Raw genomic sequence first — 20,638 nt, forward strand, 5'->3', positions numbered from 1 at the left:
ATCGAGAATGGACTTAGAAATAACCAAATATTTATTTTGCCCAATTCTGTCTGCTCTAAGACAAATTAGTATCAAATCTTTTAACTGCATGACGGATTGTTGTAAATTGTAAAACTGACAAAAAGGAGAATAATTTTGTTCGCCAGAATGATCAATTTGCGAAGACACAGTTCAATATTGAATAAAATACTTATGAGTTGATAAAAGGATAATGAATTTAACTCTTATTATTATTATTCAAATAAAATAGACAGTTATCAATTACACTGTAATGAGACGAAACCTCTCAGCATTCCATGGATTTATCGTGCGGGCGCCGAGTCTATCTCATTTCAGGGAGAGGAGCTTCAACAGTGCCTGGGACTTGCGACCCAGGTGTATGTTTAAGGGGTCCCTATCTAAAGCGAAGACAATTTATACCACTTTTATTATAAGAATTGTATTTTTTTTTAAATGAATAGGCTGCGATGTGATCGAACTTTCCTTTCACGATAGACGGTGGGGGACTGCAGTGGAGACTGCGATAAAAAATATGCTAAGTACATAATCTCATTGCTGATGAGGAAATTAGTCCACATTATATAGAATATGAAATTTTCAACTGATAAGAGCATGATATCATCATGTCTGTATGCTGGTACATGCAAGTATGCATCAGTCCTAAGAAAGCAAAATTTAAAAAAACTTTAATTTCCACCTTCTTATTTCCTGAACCCTTAATAACTTGTGTAGATAAATCCACCACTCTAGAATTCTGTTGAATATTTGAAATAAAAAGCCAGACATGATAAAAAATTTCGATATATTTCAAGGATATGTTCCAAACGGGTATAAATAAACTTAAAACTTAATAGAACTCTTAGAGCTATGTCGAGTGAATTAAAGACGTAAAAAAAGATAAATTTTCACAAACAAACAATAATTTAAAAAACAAAACAAATTTCGACAACGTTTTTGGAAAGTTTGGCACTTCATGCAATACTTAAATAAATAAAGAAGATATATACATTCTAAATCTTCTCAGATAGCGACAGCTGTTGACATTCTCAAATCGAATTCCGGCACCAGAGACGCGATATAAAAAACAAAAACTTTATCTCATAAAATTTTATTAGCAATTATTAGGAAATTAATCATTTACTGTGAATATATCATAATTCACATTCACACTCTGTTAAGGCACTCACAGTTCTAAAGCACTCATCTTCATGCTGGACATCCATTCCATAGAAATACATTAAAAATCTTTCCCAAAGAAAACAGATCTATTAAAGATTGACGCTCGGGAAATTATTCATCAGCTACTGGTTCATCCTATCTCGGTTATAAAAAGAGGTAACTCAAAGCGTAGATTAAGACACACACACTATTAAGATCAACTAAACAAACAAAATTATTAGAAAAATCATCATTATTTCTAACAAAACATTATGAATACGTGAATTGAATATCACGGGGATGATAAAATGATGTGATTAACAAAATAGGGGGATAGTTTGTTTACAAAAATATATAGGTTCATTGGACTTTTATACGCTCTCTTTTTCTTTGCCCTGGCTTCTCAATACCTAAATTGTTCCAACCCTGTCATATCAAGACTGTCCTCCTCCTCGTCGTATCTCTTCCCCCCGTCTTTATCCCTCTCCTCCCCCTCGCCCCTCTCCCTCGCTTCTTCCAATATCCTCTCGAGCCGCGGCTGTACGTCTCCTAACAGCGCGCGTTGTTCCGGCTCGGAGGCCCAGCAGGCCTGCATCAGATCCCAGCACGCGTCCGAGAAGTAAGGCAGGCGCTCCGGCCGGAGACCTTCACATCACGTGATCGGTAATAATACTTTGAAAAGTGTGAGTTAAATATTAAACATGTTTTCGTTCAATGTTTAGTTGAGTTATAGTTTAGTTCTATGTAATTGTGGTAGTTAATGTTTAATGAGTAGTAACTACATTACGTTGTCATCACAGGACCAAAACCGGATGAGTTTATGCCGGCACCTTTAATAACGCGTTATTGTTGTTTGCGTATTCGTTTTAAGGTAAATAGATAAATAATAAAATTTAATTTTTCTTTATAATTCAGAATATATTGTTGTTTTTGTCACAACAACTTTCCACGCTTTCCGCACAGATTTTGATATAAAAGTACGTTTTTATTGTCGCCCCGCGTTTATAATAACAGTTCTTACCTCTCTTTACTTTGCTCCACAATTGTTCTTTATTTTGAAAAGCCTCAAATGCGGAGGGTAGTTTAATGTTGCCAGCGCAAAGATACCTGTGAATGAATTTTATTTTTTGACGAAAATGGGACGAATGATATGCGAATTCAATCGCGACAAGCTTACTTACTATATCACGTTCTCTATATTTTACACAATTTCATCTAATATAATGTTAAATTTATTTTTTATAAGATGAATAGCAAGACCAACTGACAGACATTCTCATCTCGTCTGTCCGTGATCACGGTTGCTGCAAAGTAGCCGAAACATCGGGAGTATGAAGTTTTAAAATAATAAAATAACTCGTTGTAATCCGAAAATATTAGTTTCGTTTAAATGAACACTCGCTATAGTCTTAGATCTGATAATTCCCAGAATCAAAATACTCACCAAAACAACACACCAAAAGCGTAAACATCGACTCCCGAGTGGTAGTTCCCAGCCAATAGTTCAGGCGCCATGTGTACTGGGGTTCCAACCACAGAGCCCGATAACAACGCGCCCGCTGTACAGAAACCTAGATCGGACAACGCCGCGCGGCAACACGAGTCTAACAGAACGTTCTTCAGTTTAACGTCCCGGTGAACTAAACCTAGCGAGTGTAGGTAACGGATCCCTGAAAATTTAACCAAAAATGTTTAAAATCAAATTTATCAAATTAATATATTGATGGTATATAATATTTGCAACCTTCATAATTGTTTGCTCTTTGTAATAAGGTTAGTTTGAAAAATGTTCGTTTATACGTAATACAAATATTCATAGTTTAAAATTACTTTGATCACTACCTTAAGTTCTACACATTAAATTAATACATCTATCAGTGAAAACAGAACAATATACATCTAAATAAATCTACTTACTAAAAATACTTTTTTGCAGAAAAAATCATCGCAAAGTCAAATGATATGTCGTAAAGTAAATAGACTTAATGTTTATTGAAAAATACCTTCAACGATATCACAGGCTATCCTCATCCTGGTATCAAACGGCAGGCCGTGTCTGACCGCGGCGTGGAGATCTCTGGTGAACCTTTGAGAGACGAGCAACACACACGGGGAAGTCCCGCGCTGAACCAACGACCCGAGCAGACGAACAATACGCGGATGTGCTGGTATAGACCTGCGACCAAGTACATCACTAAACTTACCACACGCTCGTACACCACGACGTTTCCAATCCATCTATAGTAAACCTACATTGATATTCTATGAGATCATAAACGCAAAACTATGTATGCAGAGTGACACGATGACACGCGGTGGAAGTGATAATTACGTCAATACTTACACAATATGTAAATACTATAAAGAATATTTTTATTAAGCGACGGTCACACAACCGAAAAAAATCTGTATACAAAGGCAGAGAATTCAGTCCCAGTATAAAATCCTTAAGGATTTTATATATGAGAAGTAATATAAAATCCTAGAGGATTTTAGTGCGTCAGCGTCCAGACCGGATATTTTCCTTGTCAGACCAACTTCCCCAAAGACCGTGCCATCAAGGTCAATAATATTCCGAGCTCACTAACGACCTCACTAGGAACAATTCCTGATATGACATTCATAATTTCCACAAGAGGTTATTAGTGAGACCATGTGTCGCACCTGGTATAGAAGAACTCCATAGCGAGTTCTCGGTAGTGCCTCGTGTCGGCCGGGAGAACCGACTTCACGGCGGCCGGACTGTGACCCGCCCAGGACCCTCTCACGGAGTACACTACGCCGTATTGACCGCGACCTGCAACAAATGTAAACACTATATGTTAAGTATTTCCATATAGAGCAAACTTTAAAGACCTGAACTTTATTCATTTCTCTGCTTTATAATCGTAGGACTTAACTTGTGTGTATTTACAACTTTTCTCTTAGCTTATGTATATGATACAACCTATCTCGCCTGGAGACGATCTGATATTTGGGCTAGCTATAGCATAAAATAAATCTTTGATTCTCGTTTCGAATAAAATTGAAATAGTTCCCAAAAAAAATGCAATGTCTGCCAGCGCCATCTATCGCCAGTGACATGATATCACTGACTATAACTGTTACGTCGTAGTTCAGCGAGAACTGCACATAACTCAGAAATAATTTATAGGCCATATTATATTGTGAAGTGTAAACTACATTAATTTAAAGTTTCATGAATATTTATTTAACAGTTTTATCGTTAAGGAGCAACAATCAGCCCCACCGACTTTCGCATTGATAATACTAGTACAGTTACCGATCTCTCTGCCCAGCTCCGGCATCCCATACATCAGCAGGTCGCACATCGACGTGCTCTCCAGACACAAGCGAGCGAACGATGGAGCGAACCTAAAACAGCAAAAAACGCTTAAAATCCGTTCAATATAAATATATATATTATATGAATACGTATTATTATATATTACATGTATATATATATATGTATGTATTTGAGTACATAATTTGTAGGCTAACTTGTGTTTTAAAAATGTAAACAGCATCAAAAGGCAAAAAAACATATTAAAAAAATGATTCACTGATCTGAAAGAAAATAGAAATAGAAAAGGCTAAAAAAATATTCAAAAATGTATAACGACTAAATATTGACTCGCAAAAAAAATAATAGTGACAATACAAACATCCGCCTCGAAGTAACCAGTACGTGTAATGAGTGAATGTTTTCTATTATTTGTTAAGAATTTTGAGTTACGTCATCTCAAGGCCGAGCTATTCAACTACCGCCTTTCTTTGACAATCTAATGACATTAAGTATAACTTTGTTGTCTCGATATACAGAAAATTGCTTATGAAAGCCGATGGTTAAGGAATTTAATTTGATAGAAAGTTAAAATTTTAGAAGTGTTGCTTCAGACCTTAAAGTTAAGATAAAATTATATGAACAAATTAAAGAAATTGTCTCGCAAATACAACTGTAACTTACTTCTTTCGTATAGCAAGTTTGACGTCCTCGGTGTGATGCAAGCGACTTGCCAGCGCTGTCTCCAGCGAATTCAGCGCTGACTGGTACCGCTCGTGGGCTACGCTCAGTCTCTCTAATATCTATCAGAAAAATATAGATAAACTTTACATGAAAAACACATTTATCTGTGGTGTGGGGATCAAACTCCCACACACACGCGTATTAGTCACCTGTTCCGATATGATCCGTGCCAGTGTGTGCGTGTCTAGTCTCCGCGCCGCCCTGGAGGCAGCACGTCGTCTCCAGGCAGCGCTCAGAGCGCAGCACTCCGCCTCGGGAGCGGCCGACAGACGGAGACTACACCAGCACATGAGACATTCAGATAGATGACACGCCAGTCGCAATATTATGTTCTTCACCAGTAAATAAGCAAGTTATATGACAAAATATTAAGTAATGTATTCAGCACTCACAAGCAGCTCTTCAACCCAGGTATTATTTGATAATCAGCAAAAACTTAAACAGTTACTATACATCTCTTTATTCGCAAGCGTTTTTTGGCTGCAAAAATGGATATATTTTTCAAAGATCAAAGTTATCTATTATCGTTACCGTTCTGAAATCAGGCTATTTCTCGCCCAAAAATATTTGATGCCTATAGTAACGTCGGCTTTTACAAAATATGTTTAAAAGACGACTTTTTTTATTTTATTCAATCGCTGGGACGTGTTATTGACAAAATGATCTCACCGACTAAACAATCTCCTCAGTGAGTCTAGCAGGTCTCTGAGGGCTGAAACGGAGGCGCAGGGCCCGAGGTCTACGTCACGAGCTACGGACAGAAGCTGCAGCATTGCTTCGCTCGCTGGACGACCTCCCAGCTCACTGCGACACGAACTCTCTAGTGACTCGAGACATCTGGTGAGAGAGAGGGAGATAGTGAGAGAGGGAGACGACAATAACTCGCCAGCTCCAGATCTATCATGCAGAATGTCCCGTATACTGCTATCATATAAACGTATGTATATATTCTTACCTCTGTAAAGTACCGAAGTAGCTAACCTTCAAGCAGTCAACAAATTTCACTAGCTTCAAACTTATTTTTTGACTCAGTCTTGAAAGAACTGAAAATAAAAATTAAATAATACGTAAAATCATACTTAGTATAAATATAATGTAATGTGAGAAATATAAAACTACCCGATAACGTAACATGTAAGCATTTTAGTATTTTTTGTTTGGTTGGAGGGGGGGGGGACTATTGAACATAACTTTCCAAATTCATGAACCTGTGACCTACCAGTATGTTGTACGTCCAACGCTGCTTGTTTAGTGGACACACGAGCACACGATGACGTACAACTTGACGGTGACATCTGGAAAAAAAACATATATATATATATATATATATATATATATATATGGAATAACTATTTGGCTTCTTCTTGGTTACTAATCACTAGTTTAATCTATGGAAAAAACATTGTGGGGGAAAATAACTTATCCTGAGTTGATTTCATTGTTAGAAAAAGGCTAAATCAGCCATGACACGAAACGATATCATTAACTTATGTAAAGGCAGTTACTTTGATTACTATGTATTAATATTGTTTTCCTAACGAACTCTAATAAGGAGGAAGATATTTTGTTAGATTAAAAAGTTATAACTGAAAATCCGAGTATTATTTTTTATTGCAGGATTTTTTTCTTATGACAGATTATACAACTGAACGGTTCAAAGGATAAAAGTTATCCGGGTTTCATTCTGTACTAGTTCGCTAACCCGACTCCACTCGCTACTGGGATTCTCTTCATTGGAGTGTATGATTTCGAAGTCATCGAAATTATAACTATCATAGGACACGGCCTCTTCGACATCCGAAGATACTTCTGGAACATCTGGCACCATGAGGTCTGATGGCTTCGCTACTTCTGTTAACCTTATTGATAGAGACTTGCTTCTGGTTGAATGAAAAATTGAACTGGATAGAGTGAAGCGCTTGTCCTGGTGACAGGGAAGGTCTGAAAGGAATTACCAACATACATACATACAACATGCTTTTTTGATATTGGGATAAACAAACAGACGAACGACTGGTCAGTGTTTGTATAAAATGAGACTATGGGATTATTTAAGTTCAGCATTGGCATTTCATTAAAGAATGCTGGTAACAAATTTAAATAGAAACGAAAGTAGTTATGATGAGGGCTTAAATCACATTGGTCATAATTTGTGTTCATAACAGATATATTATCTACACCTCTCATTCACCCCTCTATGTCTATCTCTGTCTATAGCCGTATCATCCTCTGTAGTATTATCAAGGTACCGTGTTGTCTCACCGTCCACGCTCCAGTCCATGTCGTTGATGTCTGTCTGTATTTCGTCCAACACTTCCTGCATCATCTGAACCAGCTCTCGTTTTTTATCGCCCTGTGAGAATTTATCATTTATAGTCTGTGGACAAAATACGGGGTTATTTAAATTATGTACTGCAACGAACATGAAAGGGTGATACTTATATGTATATGATATATGGTCTGAGTTTGGGAACCAAAAAATTTTATATATAAGATAGACTATTATAAGAACAATATATTATCGGGTAATCATGTTTGAAATATACTTTCAAGTAATTTGTAATTTTTTTTGAAGCATCTGCTTGAATATGCGCCAAAGAAAGTCGCTACGAAAATTTGGACGCATAGAAGAATAATTTACAAAGATTGGGTTCCTTCAAATTTTTTTCAGCGTCCAGAAGTTGCTCACCTCGTACAGCTGTTGTTCCTGCTGGGCCACGTACTGTATCTTGCGAGGCACCACCTGCAACTCACGAGCCAGGTCGAACGACGCCAGGATGAACTGCTGGAGTAACTTCACGTGCAGCTGAAAATACACGGCTTAGAATTATAACTTGTTTGGAAATCTTCTAAGTTAGTGGGGATCGTGTTTTATGAATGCCATGAATGTGGTTTTAATTTAATTTATTGCAAGTATTTAGCTTAATATTACTTTCATATTTAAAACAGATTGATTTTTGTGATAGTTAGGGATGAAACGGTTTTATTAAAAATAACCAACGATTTTCTCTAGAACTATATCTCGTAACAGTCTTATAATACTAAGAGATTGCAGACTTTGACGGTTCATAATTCTTTGAAAGCTTAGTTCTTTCATTTCAAATTTGGTTGGGTAGAGAGAGGAGCTTGGACGGTGGAGGTGAGCGTTTAACGCGCGTTAGATTGGGGCCCATTAATCCTACAACTGGCTCGCAAGTCCCAGACACTGTTGAAGCTCCTCTCCATGAATCCATGGAATGCTGAGAGGTTTCGTCTCAATGTAGAATGTTTTGATTTCGATTTTGGTACTGGGATTATTCGTTACAATTTTATATTTCTGCTCAACTGATGCAAGGCATAGAGTAGTAGCTTCTTTGTTAGCTTAACGTTCACGACCAAATCATTCAATTGTAGCTCAAACGTAACACTTTCCGGTCATCAACAGCACAATAGGACACAAATTGTCTTTAACTTGCAAAAACTTTTAAGAAAAATAGAAATATATATTACTTTACTTTGCAAACATAGGACAGGACGTGATTTATGATATACAAAAAAATATACAGAAGAATTGGTTATAACATTTTTGGAATCAATAGGATTTAATATAATGCACCCAAGAAGTAAATAATCATATATTAAATGATGATCAATTTAGATTAAATTAATTTATTTAATCATTTAAGGCAAGACAAGAATTTGTTTCTCAATCACGCGAAAACGTAATGGACTAATGTACGGAACGTCCTCGAACGTATCAGCTAGTGTTTGTCCTATACAAAAATGAAGAAATGGATAAAAATATTGAAACAAGAACGACTAGTACTACGACCTACCTCACTCAGCCGAGTGCATTGATCCAACAAGTAGGTCTGTGAAGTCTCCGTCGCGAACTTGAGGATCAAGTTAAGTAAGCTACTTCTATTCTTTACGGTTACATCGTTGTCGTCTTTCTTCCTCTTATTGTCTTCTTTGTCCACGGTCCTGAACAACTCTTTGTCGTTCAGGATGGTCCATTGGCTTTTCACGTGGTGTTTCTTTGGCGGACTGGCTGTGAAGTCGGCAGTCGAATGAAAAGATATTCCATTCACTTTCATAGTTAGCGCCTTATCGGGTATAGCTATTATTATTTATTTTTAAAAATATTTTTTTGCATTAAATATTTTATAAACTTAGTGACTCTATTGATAGTTCAAAGAGCTTTATACTTTTTTATCTTTATCAAGTGATTTTTTTGCTCTAATTTTCCTTGCGAATTTGCATATATGTTTAAGTCTAACAAATAATCTACGCATTACATTCAAAACCTTCAAATAACTGAACAATTCGCAATCGGGAAAGTTACTTTAATATAGAGGAAAACTGTTCAGGGTTATTGGTTTACAGTAAGTTAAATAGTAAATATGCCATACTAACTGATGAGTTCCCACTGGTCGAGGAGATCGTTCATGAAGGCGGCGTGTTCCTCGTGCAGACGACGGATGGAACACTCCCGGCTACATTACAAACGTAATTAATAACACACGTATAAGAAATAAAGACTCATATTGACGTAACAGATGTTTGCTTTATGGAGAAGAAAAGGAAGGTTTGGAGCATTCATATAAATCCATGTAATAATAATACTGTCACAAAAAATATATAATATTAGGCCAATATAGGACATACGAACACTTTTTCTAACCAGTCACAGTAACTAATTTCAACAGTACTTTCCATGTTCTGCTTATTTCTTATTAAAATCTTCAAAGCCTCACCCAACGACTTTCATCAGTTGATCAGATTCTGGTAACTCCTCGCTATTGTAAACGGACTCAGTCGATTCCGTCGCATCACTTTGGGGATCTCTTAGCTTCTCTTCTGCTCTGCTGTCCGAGAAGAGAACGAAGAAGACTTGAGAACTGCTGTCTATGTCCTTGATTTGATGGAGATCAAGGCAGTTCTGTTCATCCCAAAATACATTTTTAGTTAAACGAGTCAGTTGCAGAATTGTAGAAATAATAAATGATAAAAATAATATTACTTGATTTAAATGAAACTAGTATTATTCGGATATACTACGCGGATGACGTTTTACGCGGTATTTTACGCGGTACTTTGCAGCAACCGTGATCACGGGCAGACGAGGTTTCAAGTAACCAAAACGTCATCCGCGTAGTTTATCCGAATAATACTAGTTTCATTTAAATGAATAAAACTCGCGAAAATCTTAGATCTCATTAATATTACTTGAGTTGAAATTCATATCGAAAGCAGAAAATGAAAAATTCGTCGATAGGCGAAGGACTCGAACCTGCTGCCAATTATAAAACAGCTATTGCTTTGTTAATGACGCTTTCGATGAATTGAATATTGTACACATTAAACTGTCACATATGATTTACAACTATATGGCCTTCGACCTCGTTTCAACACTAATTTGTATGGCTCACTTTTACTACGTTTTCTTTTGACGTAATTGAGAAATTACATTTTTATATGATATCTTCTGCGTAAAATTTATATGATAAATAATTACGGTCTTTTGATTGGTATCCTATACATGTAGCCTATATTTATAGCGTATCCGGATTTCATAGGAATGACTTAAAGTTTGGAGAAATAAACCTAAAATGGTAGTCAACTTAAATGATTAAATTTTTGGTAGTTTAGATGTCGGTGTAGCCCGACAAAATCAAGGATTTGTGTATAGATTCAGGAAGATCATACCTCAGCACTGAAGACAGAATCGGCAGCTTCCTTCCAAAGATCTTCTGACATTTCCACCTTCTTCTCGACCTTTTCATTGTTCAACATGTAATAAAGGTTGAAGGTCGACCAGAAGTCGTCTTCATTCCTCGAAGAGTCCATCTTGTTGCAGATGTTATCATTGAATATGTTTGTACCGAATTTGTCCAGCGCGTACAAGTACACGGGACTGTACGACTTCAGTATTGTTTCTCTCCTCTGGTATAAATCTGCGTTTAAATGTTTCAAAGTCGCGTAATCAGACATCCCCGGGTCCATGACGTCTGGTGGGACGATGATTTTGAGGCCATCTTTTAGGAATGAATTGTTTATCTCCACTTCAAGCATCGTCCCTAAGTCTGTGTGATCTTGGCGAGCGATGTCCTTTATAAAGAAAATACTTTATTGTTTCGCTAAATTCTAAATTTTATTTAATTTATCAATAAAAAAGGTTAAATCCAAAGAAACCTGACAGGGCTTACATTGATTGACTTTTTATTACATCTGGTATCTGTTCACGATATGAACCATTGTTCTTTGTTTTCATTGAAAATTGCGTATAAAATTACCTTTTGTCACTAATTAATGAAATTACGTGGCTAATGTTTCTCATTTTATATAAAAACTAGTCATTTCCTGCGACTGTATCGGCGTAAACATCGGACTTGGGCTCCGAGAGGAATGTATAGTGTGTTAAAACCATGGCTAAGGTAATCGACCCGCAGCGACATCTACAGTCTATGTTGCCGAACTCTATACACCATGGAACCGATAACTACACGCAATTCGGCGAAAACTATACCTTATATCTTATTCTGAGGTATAAGCTGCATAATAGTGAAGTTCAATATAAATCCGTCAAATCGTTTTTGAGAGAACGAATAACAAACACACATACATTTTCACAAACTTTTACCTTTATAATATTAGTAGGATTTTGTATAAAAATACTTTAAGAACCGAAATAGTTACCATGTCAAGGTCATTCAATAATATTGTGTAATAAGTATAGTGCTATATAGCGATAATATATTTCTTTTACCTTTAAAGGCAGCTGTGAAGTACTTACCTGTACAGGTAAAGTATCCCATGGTCCCTGATTGCACTCCAAGACCTCAACAAGCTCGAATTCAGAGTTACCAACGGTCAAGTGCGCTTGAGTGGTAGCCCCGTATTGTATGTGTAACTGAATAAATAATAAAGTATAAAAATATACACTTTGAAAATAAACACTTTATGATAAAAAACAAATTAAAACCTCCTTTTTTATATGATATATCAAAATCATGTGAATTTTTATGTACCTAATTAAAAAAAAATGTAATTGAAAAACTATTGAGAAATAGTAAGTAGGTAGAAAAAAATATATTTTTTCTATAAACATTGGATTCATATTTGTTTTGTTTAATTGAAGTTCCTTCAGATCGGAAATTATGAAGCAAATTCAAAATAACCTGGTTGGAAAAATAGCTAGAGCAGCATTTTAACTGTCCCGGGGAAAATAGGGCCTCGAATGCTAAAACCTGTTCATCTTTACTGAACTCTATTTCGTATTATAGTCGTTCGTATTTAAATACTTGAGAAACCAAAGATCAAAGGCCGTTCAATAAATTGCAACTAAATCTGTCACTGCAACTCACCCATTTGGACCCTCGGGGGAGATTTTCAGGTAGGAGCCTTCTACCCAACAAACAGTTCAATAACCTGGCCCTAGCACTGGGAGAACAACCCATCACCACCAGCGCTGTTGGCCGCGAAGACTGAGAAGTGATGTCTTGAATCGTGCGTTCCACTTCTGGGTCTACGTACGTGTATAGACTCGTACAATATAAATATAATAAACAAGCTATCGTGGCATAAAATATAATTGAGGCAGACAGGTAATAATCGTTATATATATTGTCCATTGTAATTACTTCAAAAGCTACGAGACATACAAAGCTAGAAATATAAAAGTATTGATAAGAGTAAACAATTTTAGCGTCTTAGGACGTAGCCTAACCAGCAACCGTCGTTACCATATGCAATATTTTAAACATTCTCTTCTATAGCTGCAAATTAATGTCATATACCCTTTGAATATATCGTGCTTGAATTTACAAAGCGTGTTAAATATCTCTCATATATTTATATATGTTGTCGTTACATAAATAATAATTATTTTATGAAAACTAATATTATTTTTTTGTAAATGATTTTAATGATTCTTTATCACTTTCTGTTATAACAAGTTTGCGTCCTTAAATTACGTAGGGACTTTTATATTGTTCATTAATTATGTTCGCAAATAGTATTTATGTAGATTGAAAGACATTGTAGTCTTTCCAAATGTAGTTTGATGGTGGGATATGGGACAAAGTTACTTTATATGAGTTAATTTTTAAACTATAATATAACTATTATACTGACCGACGGTTAACACATCCTGTATCTCTTGTAAGGCGCGTGTCGTGTCGCGCAATAGGTTCCGGAGCGTGCGAGCGCGGGCCGCACTGCGACGCCAAGCGCCGCCCGCCATGTATGCATGTAGCCTTACTAACAATACACATTAATATATAACACTATTATTTATGAATAAAATGTTAGCAATATTTATACAGGGTGCTCATTTAAACGATTTGATGCGATATTATTTTTGTCTAAACAAAATATCCCAATCACTAATATAGTATTGCTTGGTTTGATTTAATTTAAACCTAATAGTTAATAATAGGAAAAAATTAGTCAAATTGACTATAATCATCGAAATACCACGGCACCTATTTTTAAAACTCCAATATCCTGTGTATAGATGTGCAAATAGTTATTGAAATAGCGAAGTTTTGCTAGGAACCAGCCTCACTGGTCACTACACTAAATATGACCACGATTGTATTGATACGAGTGCAGTTAGTTATCAATGACCTAATTAAATGCAAATAATTTTCACACAACATTCTGGGTAGCAACTGATTGCTGTCAAGAATAACAGATGATATTTGCTTTTGGTTAAAAATGGTATAAGTTTTTTCTAAATTATTTTTATTTCTAGTTTTTTCTAATGTTACACAATTTTGTATTTTAAGTTAAGTAACTCCGTAATAGTTTAGTAGTATGGACTCCGAATACTACTAACTTATTTTTCTTACTCGCCACAAACTTATTAGGGAAATTTTTATATCAATAACGTACAATATCCACACTTTTTTATAACACGATAATTGATATAAAAGAAAATAACTTTTGTGTCTTAGGAAAGAAAAAAATGTTATATTTAAATGAAACTACATGCTCCCGACGTTTCGGTTACTTTTCAGCAACCGTGATCACGGGCAGACGAAATGTGTGTGTGTGAATATTATATTTTATTATGCATATACTGAGATTGAACAGTTACGGTGTACAGTGAAGTGAAAAACGGAAAATATTTACGAAATTGAAACCAAGAAGTTCTTAGGGGCCGTTAATTTAAAATTGGTAAATTTTTTTTTAGTATTCATAAATGATTGCTTTTTTGCTTACTCGTTACTGAGCTTTGAGACCGCAAAAAAATACATTTATATACATCTCATACGTGAGGGCGCGGGTTCGAAACCTGGCAAGTACCAATGTGATCTTTTCCGGGTCGTATGTACTGACGGACGGTGTCACCGAGCAGTGGTGGGATAACCACAAGCCCAGCGGGGAAACTGGCTGAAATAGGCTACAGCAAGCCTTTGGGTTTAAATAGCCCCAAAAATTTCTGGTGCAGAAGGCAAGGGGAAACCACTGCAACTATCTTCCCAAGAAAGTCATCATGTATACGGATCAGTGATACGTGATGACCACGACGAGTCTGCAAAAACTCTTGCGACGATGATGATGATATATTTCTATAATAAGGAAAACAAATGCTGTGCATTCTAATATTTTAACCGCGATTTTTTAAAGAGAAAACATTTATATACCATCAGGTATGAAAATTGCGCACACGTCATTAAGTTGCAATTATTATTACGCAGTCATAAGTGACCGGTTTGAGTTGTTAAAATGAATGCATGCAAAGCACTCGCATTCATGATACAGGAACTTTATATTATGTGATTCAAAGACTTGATTGATTTCTATTTTATTTTTAGTAACAGAAAAAGATATCGAATTATAACACTTATTAGGACAATCAACTATTTGGATGATGCAAGATGGATTTACCAATTTGTAAATTAGTATACCTCATGTAAAGTCTAGTGCACACTACACTAGCTCGCTGCATATAGTTTAAATGTTGTATTATCTACATAAAGTATGTATAGAAATCATGTTTTTAAAAAGATATTATTTTGAAACAAAGAGGTTTTATTGATTGAAATTACGTTAAATATATTAGGACTCAGTACTTATTAAAACAGAAGAGTTTTTGTTATTTCGACGAGTTATAGCAAATATTAAAAAAAATACAAAGCATACTTCTTTATAAATAAAAAAAATGTAAAAGACAGAATAAACATGAATAACACATACTAACTTTATATATGAAACCAAATATCTTAATTTTTATTATATTATTTTACATTTATCGAAACGCGAGCTTCATTACAAACTAAGTACGTAAATAGTATAAGCAATAAGACTAGCAGATAGTCAGTTACATAGTCAAGTATGTAGGTTAGTTCATAACACAAAGACAGACATACAATCAAAGAAATTTAAAAAACTGAATGCAAAACAGTACTATAGACATCTAAGATCTTTAGTAAAATATTTCAATACAATCATATTTTTCGGATTTTCTTAAATTGTATAATTTTTGTGTTCCTTTTAAATTTCGATTGCTTCGCGGATCGTTATCATTGTCAGACGAGATGAAAGTGTCTTTCGAAATGTTGAGTCGGAAATACAATAATAATGTACGCGTTCCATTTCCAAAAATATATATAGGTATATATTTTTAAGTAACTGTGCTATGCAACTTTACAACAATTTTAGTGACTTTAAAGGTGATATGAATCAAATAGCATTTACTTAGCAATATATAAGATATATTCTCTCAATAACACAAAGAATTAAGAAAATTATTCAGATTTTATCAAATATTACAAGACAGAGAGACGAAAAAAATTTTCTATGTATCGGAATTCAAATAACAAAACGAACTTTAGTTAATAATAAATAAAGGTTTTATTTTATTCTTCTATATTATTATCGTACGACATTCGAAATAGTGATGTCATTCTGAGTGACGCATTATATAAAATGTTGTGAAACGAACAAGGACTTTTTTTGTTTAGAAATACGAATATTAACGTTATAATAAGACCGACGAATAGTTTGGTCGGTGTGTTGTACTGTAATCGTATTTTCATTTCCTAAGTTACTTACTTACTTTCTGTTACTCGATAAGAAAAACCGGTTTCTTCACATCACTAGCCGATAAATATTTAAGACGTACTTTTATTAAAACATGCTTTAATTGAATGAATGAATTAAAAATTGATTATTATACTATTATAACAGTTATCATATTACAATAGATTAAAATTTTAATTAAAAAATACACAATGAATTCATTGAGATGAGCAGGTTGAAGCTGCGGCCTCCGTAGTATAACGATCCAGTTATTTTGATTTAACTATTACTTGATCATTGCTTCAAATAAAAAAAAAACATTATTTCACCATATTAGATAAAGTAAATTTTTAGTAGTCCTCAAAATAGTATTTTTCTCTTCTATTTTAAACTGATTAAATTATTTAAAACAATCACCATCCATAAAGGTGCATATAAATAATCTTACAAAATAATAAAATAAACAAAATAATTAATTGATACAAATAATATTAACGTTATACTAGCTGTTATCAAATTAATTACAAATTACGTTATTAAAAATAAGAAAGCTTTATCTATAAAGTAATTAAGATTTATTTATACAGACTATTAGCGTTAAAATCTTTAACAAAGTCATATATGTATCATTAAAATTTATATGCAAAGAAGAATAAAAATTAACTACTGACTTATTACCAATAGAAGAAATATCAATAACATTAATTTTATAGCAAAATTAATAGTTCTGTATAAACTTCAATAATTGCCCACGGCTTCCTCAGGCCTTTGACCGCGTATTAATTACATAACGTTAGGGATGAACGAACATTGAATTGGATTTAGCAATATAAAAAAAAATAATGATGAAAAGGAATATTTACAAATTCGTGATAAATAAAAATTAACTGACGAGCGTTACATTTATTTGATTTTTAGAGGCTGAATATAAGCAAAATATCATAGACACAATTCAATTTTTCATTTGTATAAACGTGAGCAGCATATATATCAAATATCACGTAGAATGGAGATGGGTGAATTTAATACTAAACACATTTTGGCAGAAAAAAAAGATTGAATATGAAAAAACTGTGACAGCTGACAGTTTGTGAATTTGGCGCCAAATTCAATAGACAAGAGTCAACTGTCAAATTAGTAATTTAATTTACGACATAAACTAAAACTATGTATTTTAAAATTAAGCACTTGGAATTAGTTTTGTAATATTTTAACAGCCCTAGTAACAGGGCAGTCCGAGACAAGGTTCCACTGATAACCCTACAATGAAAGATACCACATTTTACAGCTTTGTTTACTATCCTTAGCGAGGACATCATTTATTCTTGACCACAACTTAAGCCCTACACGAGTTTAATATGTACGTATTATCTTACGTAATTTCGTCATCTAAGTTTTTAATTAATTTTACGGATCCAAATAATCTATATAAGTATGAATTCCATGTTAATTTCTTGTAATGCGTAATACGCTATGTAAATAAAAGACAACGCATTTTCGATGACTTTGAATATGAAGGTTAAAGGTCACTGCCAATATGAATATCATGTGTTATTAAGAAAATAAACTTTCTCTAACCGTGAATATTGACGACAAATTATTCTTATGACTAATTCTTCACTATAAACAAATCAAGTTCGAATAATGAAAACTCAGAGTTTAGCCAGTACACATTTAAATTAAACTATGACATAGGTATTTACTGACCTATATTATAGTAAGAAAGACACTGTAACACTCGTCTGATTATAATGATTGCTGTGATTGGAACATCAGGCATAATATATTTGGTTAGGCAGAGAGAGGAGGTGAGCGTTTAAAGCGCGTTAGATAGGGGCCCCTTCAACCTACACCTAGTTTGCAAGTCCCAGGCACACTTAAAGCTCCTCTCCCTTCAACATGGACCCGGCACCCGCACTGTAAATCCATGGAATGCTAAGAAGTTTCGTCTCTAATAAATCCATAGTATATTAGCAAAGCCATACTTTAATAACAGTTTTTTGAACATAAATTAAGCAATAATTTAATTAATTGATGTTTATTGTACATGTCATGTTTTAAGAAGTCAGTGTATATAAAAAAACTTTATTTCGTTATTTGTTATTGAACACATTTCTGGTGCAAAAGTTGGTCTAAAGGTTGTCCATCCAGTTTGAATGTCTTCACGGAACCAGTTTCTATGCATATAATTTTCTTATTGGCTTTTAGTAAGCTTACAATGAAATTAGAATTTTCTATTATGTTTGTGTTCAGTTCAGTTAAGTTTAGTATATATATACTAAATATATATATATATATAAATATATATATGTGTGTGTGTGTGTGTACATACATATTCACAAGTATATAACTAAAAAGACTTAATTTATATACTAATATTATATACTATGTTTAAACTAATTTTAAATTTAAGGTAATATATGTTAAAGGTAATATCAATTAATCTTTATAATCCATTAACTTTCATAATGACTTATAAACAATGTCATAAAGATATAGTATAATTTTTTTTACCACAAAGTAAAAAAATATTCATAAAATGTCTTCCTTATGGTTTATAAGACTCAAGGCTGCCAAGAACAACTCTTAAGCGTTTGATTTAAAAACTCAATGAGATTCGGTAAAAATCATATGGTCAAAATAATCTTGAGATTCGTTAAATATAAAATGTGGGCAAACTAAATATATAGATGTATATTTTTTTAATACACAATCTCATCAACTAGGTATGCATATTGGTAAGAAATATAAAATAAGGCTACTTAAAGAAAGATTTTATATATATATAAGACTTATAAAAGGATAGTTACTCAATGTAAAGTATTTAGAAAATTTTATTTGACATATGTCAATAATTATATTCCATAAACAAAAATATGCTGAACCGGATAAACTGCAGTGTTTGTATTTAGAATAAAATAAAAATTATAATTAGTTATTTAATGATATAAACAGGATTTAAACACGAAACATTCATAAGGTTGTATTTCACGTAGCTTTCCAATAGAACTATTACATCCAATGTTAAGTTCTAAAATTTATCATATATATATGTACATGTATATATATAATTTTGATTTTAAAATATAAAACCATCAATGTGTACTACTCCCTATAACATATTACCAGTTATTTAATGTTTGTATAAAGAAATTGATAGTGCTCTTCTTCTATCTTTCTTTAATATGATAAACATTTAAACTTATCTTAAGGAATCAATATTTTCTGGCATATGATACAAATAATGATGGTCTCAAGAATAATTTTCCTTATCTATATCCAAATAATAGGATTTCTTGGGATTAAGGCAATCAAATTACAGGTAATTAATACTGCTTTAAAAAAGATCAGGTCTCAATAATCCTAACACTTTGTATGCTGTATCAAGTTAGGTGAAACTAAAGTTCCTACAGTTGAGACCAACATGCAGTTATCATTTCAATTTAGATATATGTATAATAAATAAACACTTGTCGTCAGGCTGTATGTGCGCAAACAAATATTTGTACAAGTATGTATAAATATTAAAACTAAATTAACACTAAAATAATAACGATATCATACAAAACGTGAATAAAAAGTTATAGAGGGTACATCGAATTATCTAATAGGAGGTTAATAATAAAGTTATGAAACGAACCGCTCTAATGAACACAAACAGGACAACAAGTGCACACTGTGGATAGCATTTCACACAATAAGACATAAATAAATAAAATACTTACACTTGTAAAAACCAAAACTTGCTTTGTAATAGTTCTTAACACGAATCTTAACAACTTCAACAACTAATAATATTTCTAATGACAACTATTAATTAGCAATAAAACTTCTCAATATATTACACCCAACAACATATAATTAACAACAGTAAACAGTGAAAACCTATTTGCACACACCGATATCGCATCTGTGAAATGTCGAATTGACAGTTTGACGTATATGAATGACGTTCAAATTATTGCCATATCTCACCTGTTAACTTTAAATAATAGGCGATTAAATATTTTTATTTATGCATTTTTATTAGTTATATCCTTGAAAATAAAGCGATTAAAAACGGTACATATAAATAGAGCCAATACAAGTAAGAAAAAGTTTATTTTCTAGCAGTCACAAATAAATCTTTTTTTAATATTGTTTCTAATATTAATAGAAAAATACATTTAATGCAGATAAATTTTCTGAAATGTGATTTAATTTAATTTTAATTTATCTCAAGTTAAGCCTACAAATTAAATTTCTTATCTTATAGTTTTCTCATATGTTTACTTTTTAATTGCATAAGCAAGAGTTATCATAAACTAGTTCAAAGATCCATCACGATAGAGCTATTATAAGATTTGTAGTAACCCAGTATAAAATGATAACAAATAAACGTTTAGTACTTGCATTATATAAAAAGTATGTCAACTTTATAATAAAAATACTAAATAATAGGCT

At 33.4% G+C, this 20,638-nt stretch overlaps 1 protein-coding gene across 1 annotated transcript; it reads right to left on the bottom strand.

Annotated features, from left to right (window-relative positions):
* Nucleotides 1-785: 785 nt before the first annotated feature.
* Nucleotides 786-20,106, bottom strand: LOC116775848 (dual serine/threonine and tyrosine protein kinase-like). Its single transcript, XM_061524339.1, has 22 exons — nucleotides 19,921-20,106; nucleotides 13,301-13,426; nucleotides 12,532-12,692; nucleotides 11,961-12,077; nucleotides 10,874-11,275; nucleotides 9,922-10,106; nucleotides 9,581-9,660; nucleotides 9,001-9,215; nucleotides 7,875-7,991; nucleotides 7,448-7,562; nucleotides 6,888-7,126; nucleotides 6,405-6,480; nucleotides 6,141-6,228; nucleotides 5,855-6,022; nucleotides 5,335-5,461; nucleotides 5,126-5,244; nucleotides 4,442-4,533; nucleotides 3,823-3,955; nucleotides 3,162-3,334; nucleotides 2,603-2,828; nucleotides 2,180-2,265; nucleotides 786-1,803 (listed from the first exon to the last, which is right to left on the bottom strand). The coding sequence occupies exons 2-22, from the start codon at nucleotides 13,407-13,409 to the stop codon at nucleotides 1,562-1,564; spliced, it is 3,270 nt and encodes a 1,089-aa protein (XP_061380323.1). The 5' UTR covers nucleotides 13,410-13,426; nucleotides 19,921-20,106; the 3' UTR covers nucleotides 786-1,561.
* Between the last annotated feature and the right edge of the window lie 532 nt (nucleotides 20,107-20,638).

This window comes from Danaus plexippus, chromosome 24 (assembly GCF_018135715.1).
Source record: "Danaus plexippus chromosome 24, MEX_DaPlex, whole genome shotgun sequence".
NCBI lineage: Eukaryota > Metazoa > Arthropoda > Insecta > Lepidoptera > Nymphalidae > Danaus > Danaus plexippus.

What these genes read in the sequence shown, in the direction of transcription:
- LOC116775848 (XM_061524339.1), bottom strand. Translation starts at nt 13,409, where the DNA reads ATGGCGGGCGGCGCTTGGCGTCGCAGTGCGGCCCGCGCTCGCACGCTC. An exon ending in ATTCTGTCTTCAGTGCTGAG is followed by an intron (nt 10,107 to 10,873) that starts GTATGATCTTCC and finishes TGGGATGAACAG; the next exon opens with AACTGCCTTGATCTCCATCA. An exon ending in AGCCTGTGATATCGTTGAAG is followed by an intron (nt 2,829 to 3,161) that starts GTATTTTTCAAT and finishes TTAAATTTTCAG; the next exon opens with GGATCCGTTACCTACACTCG.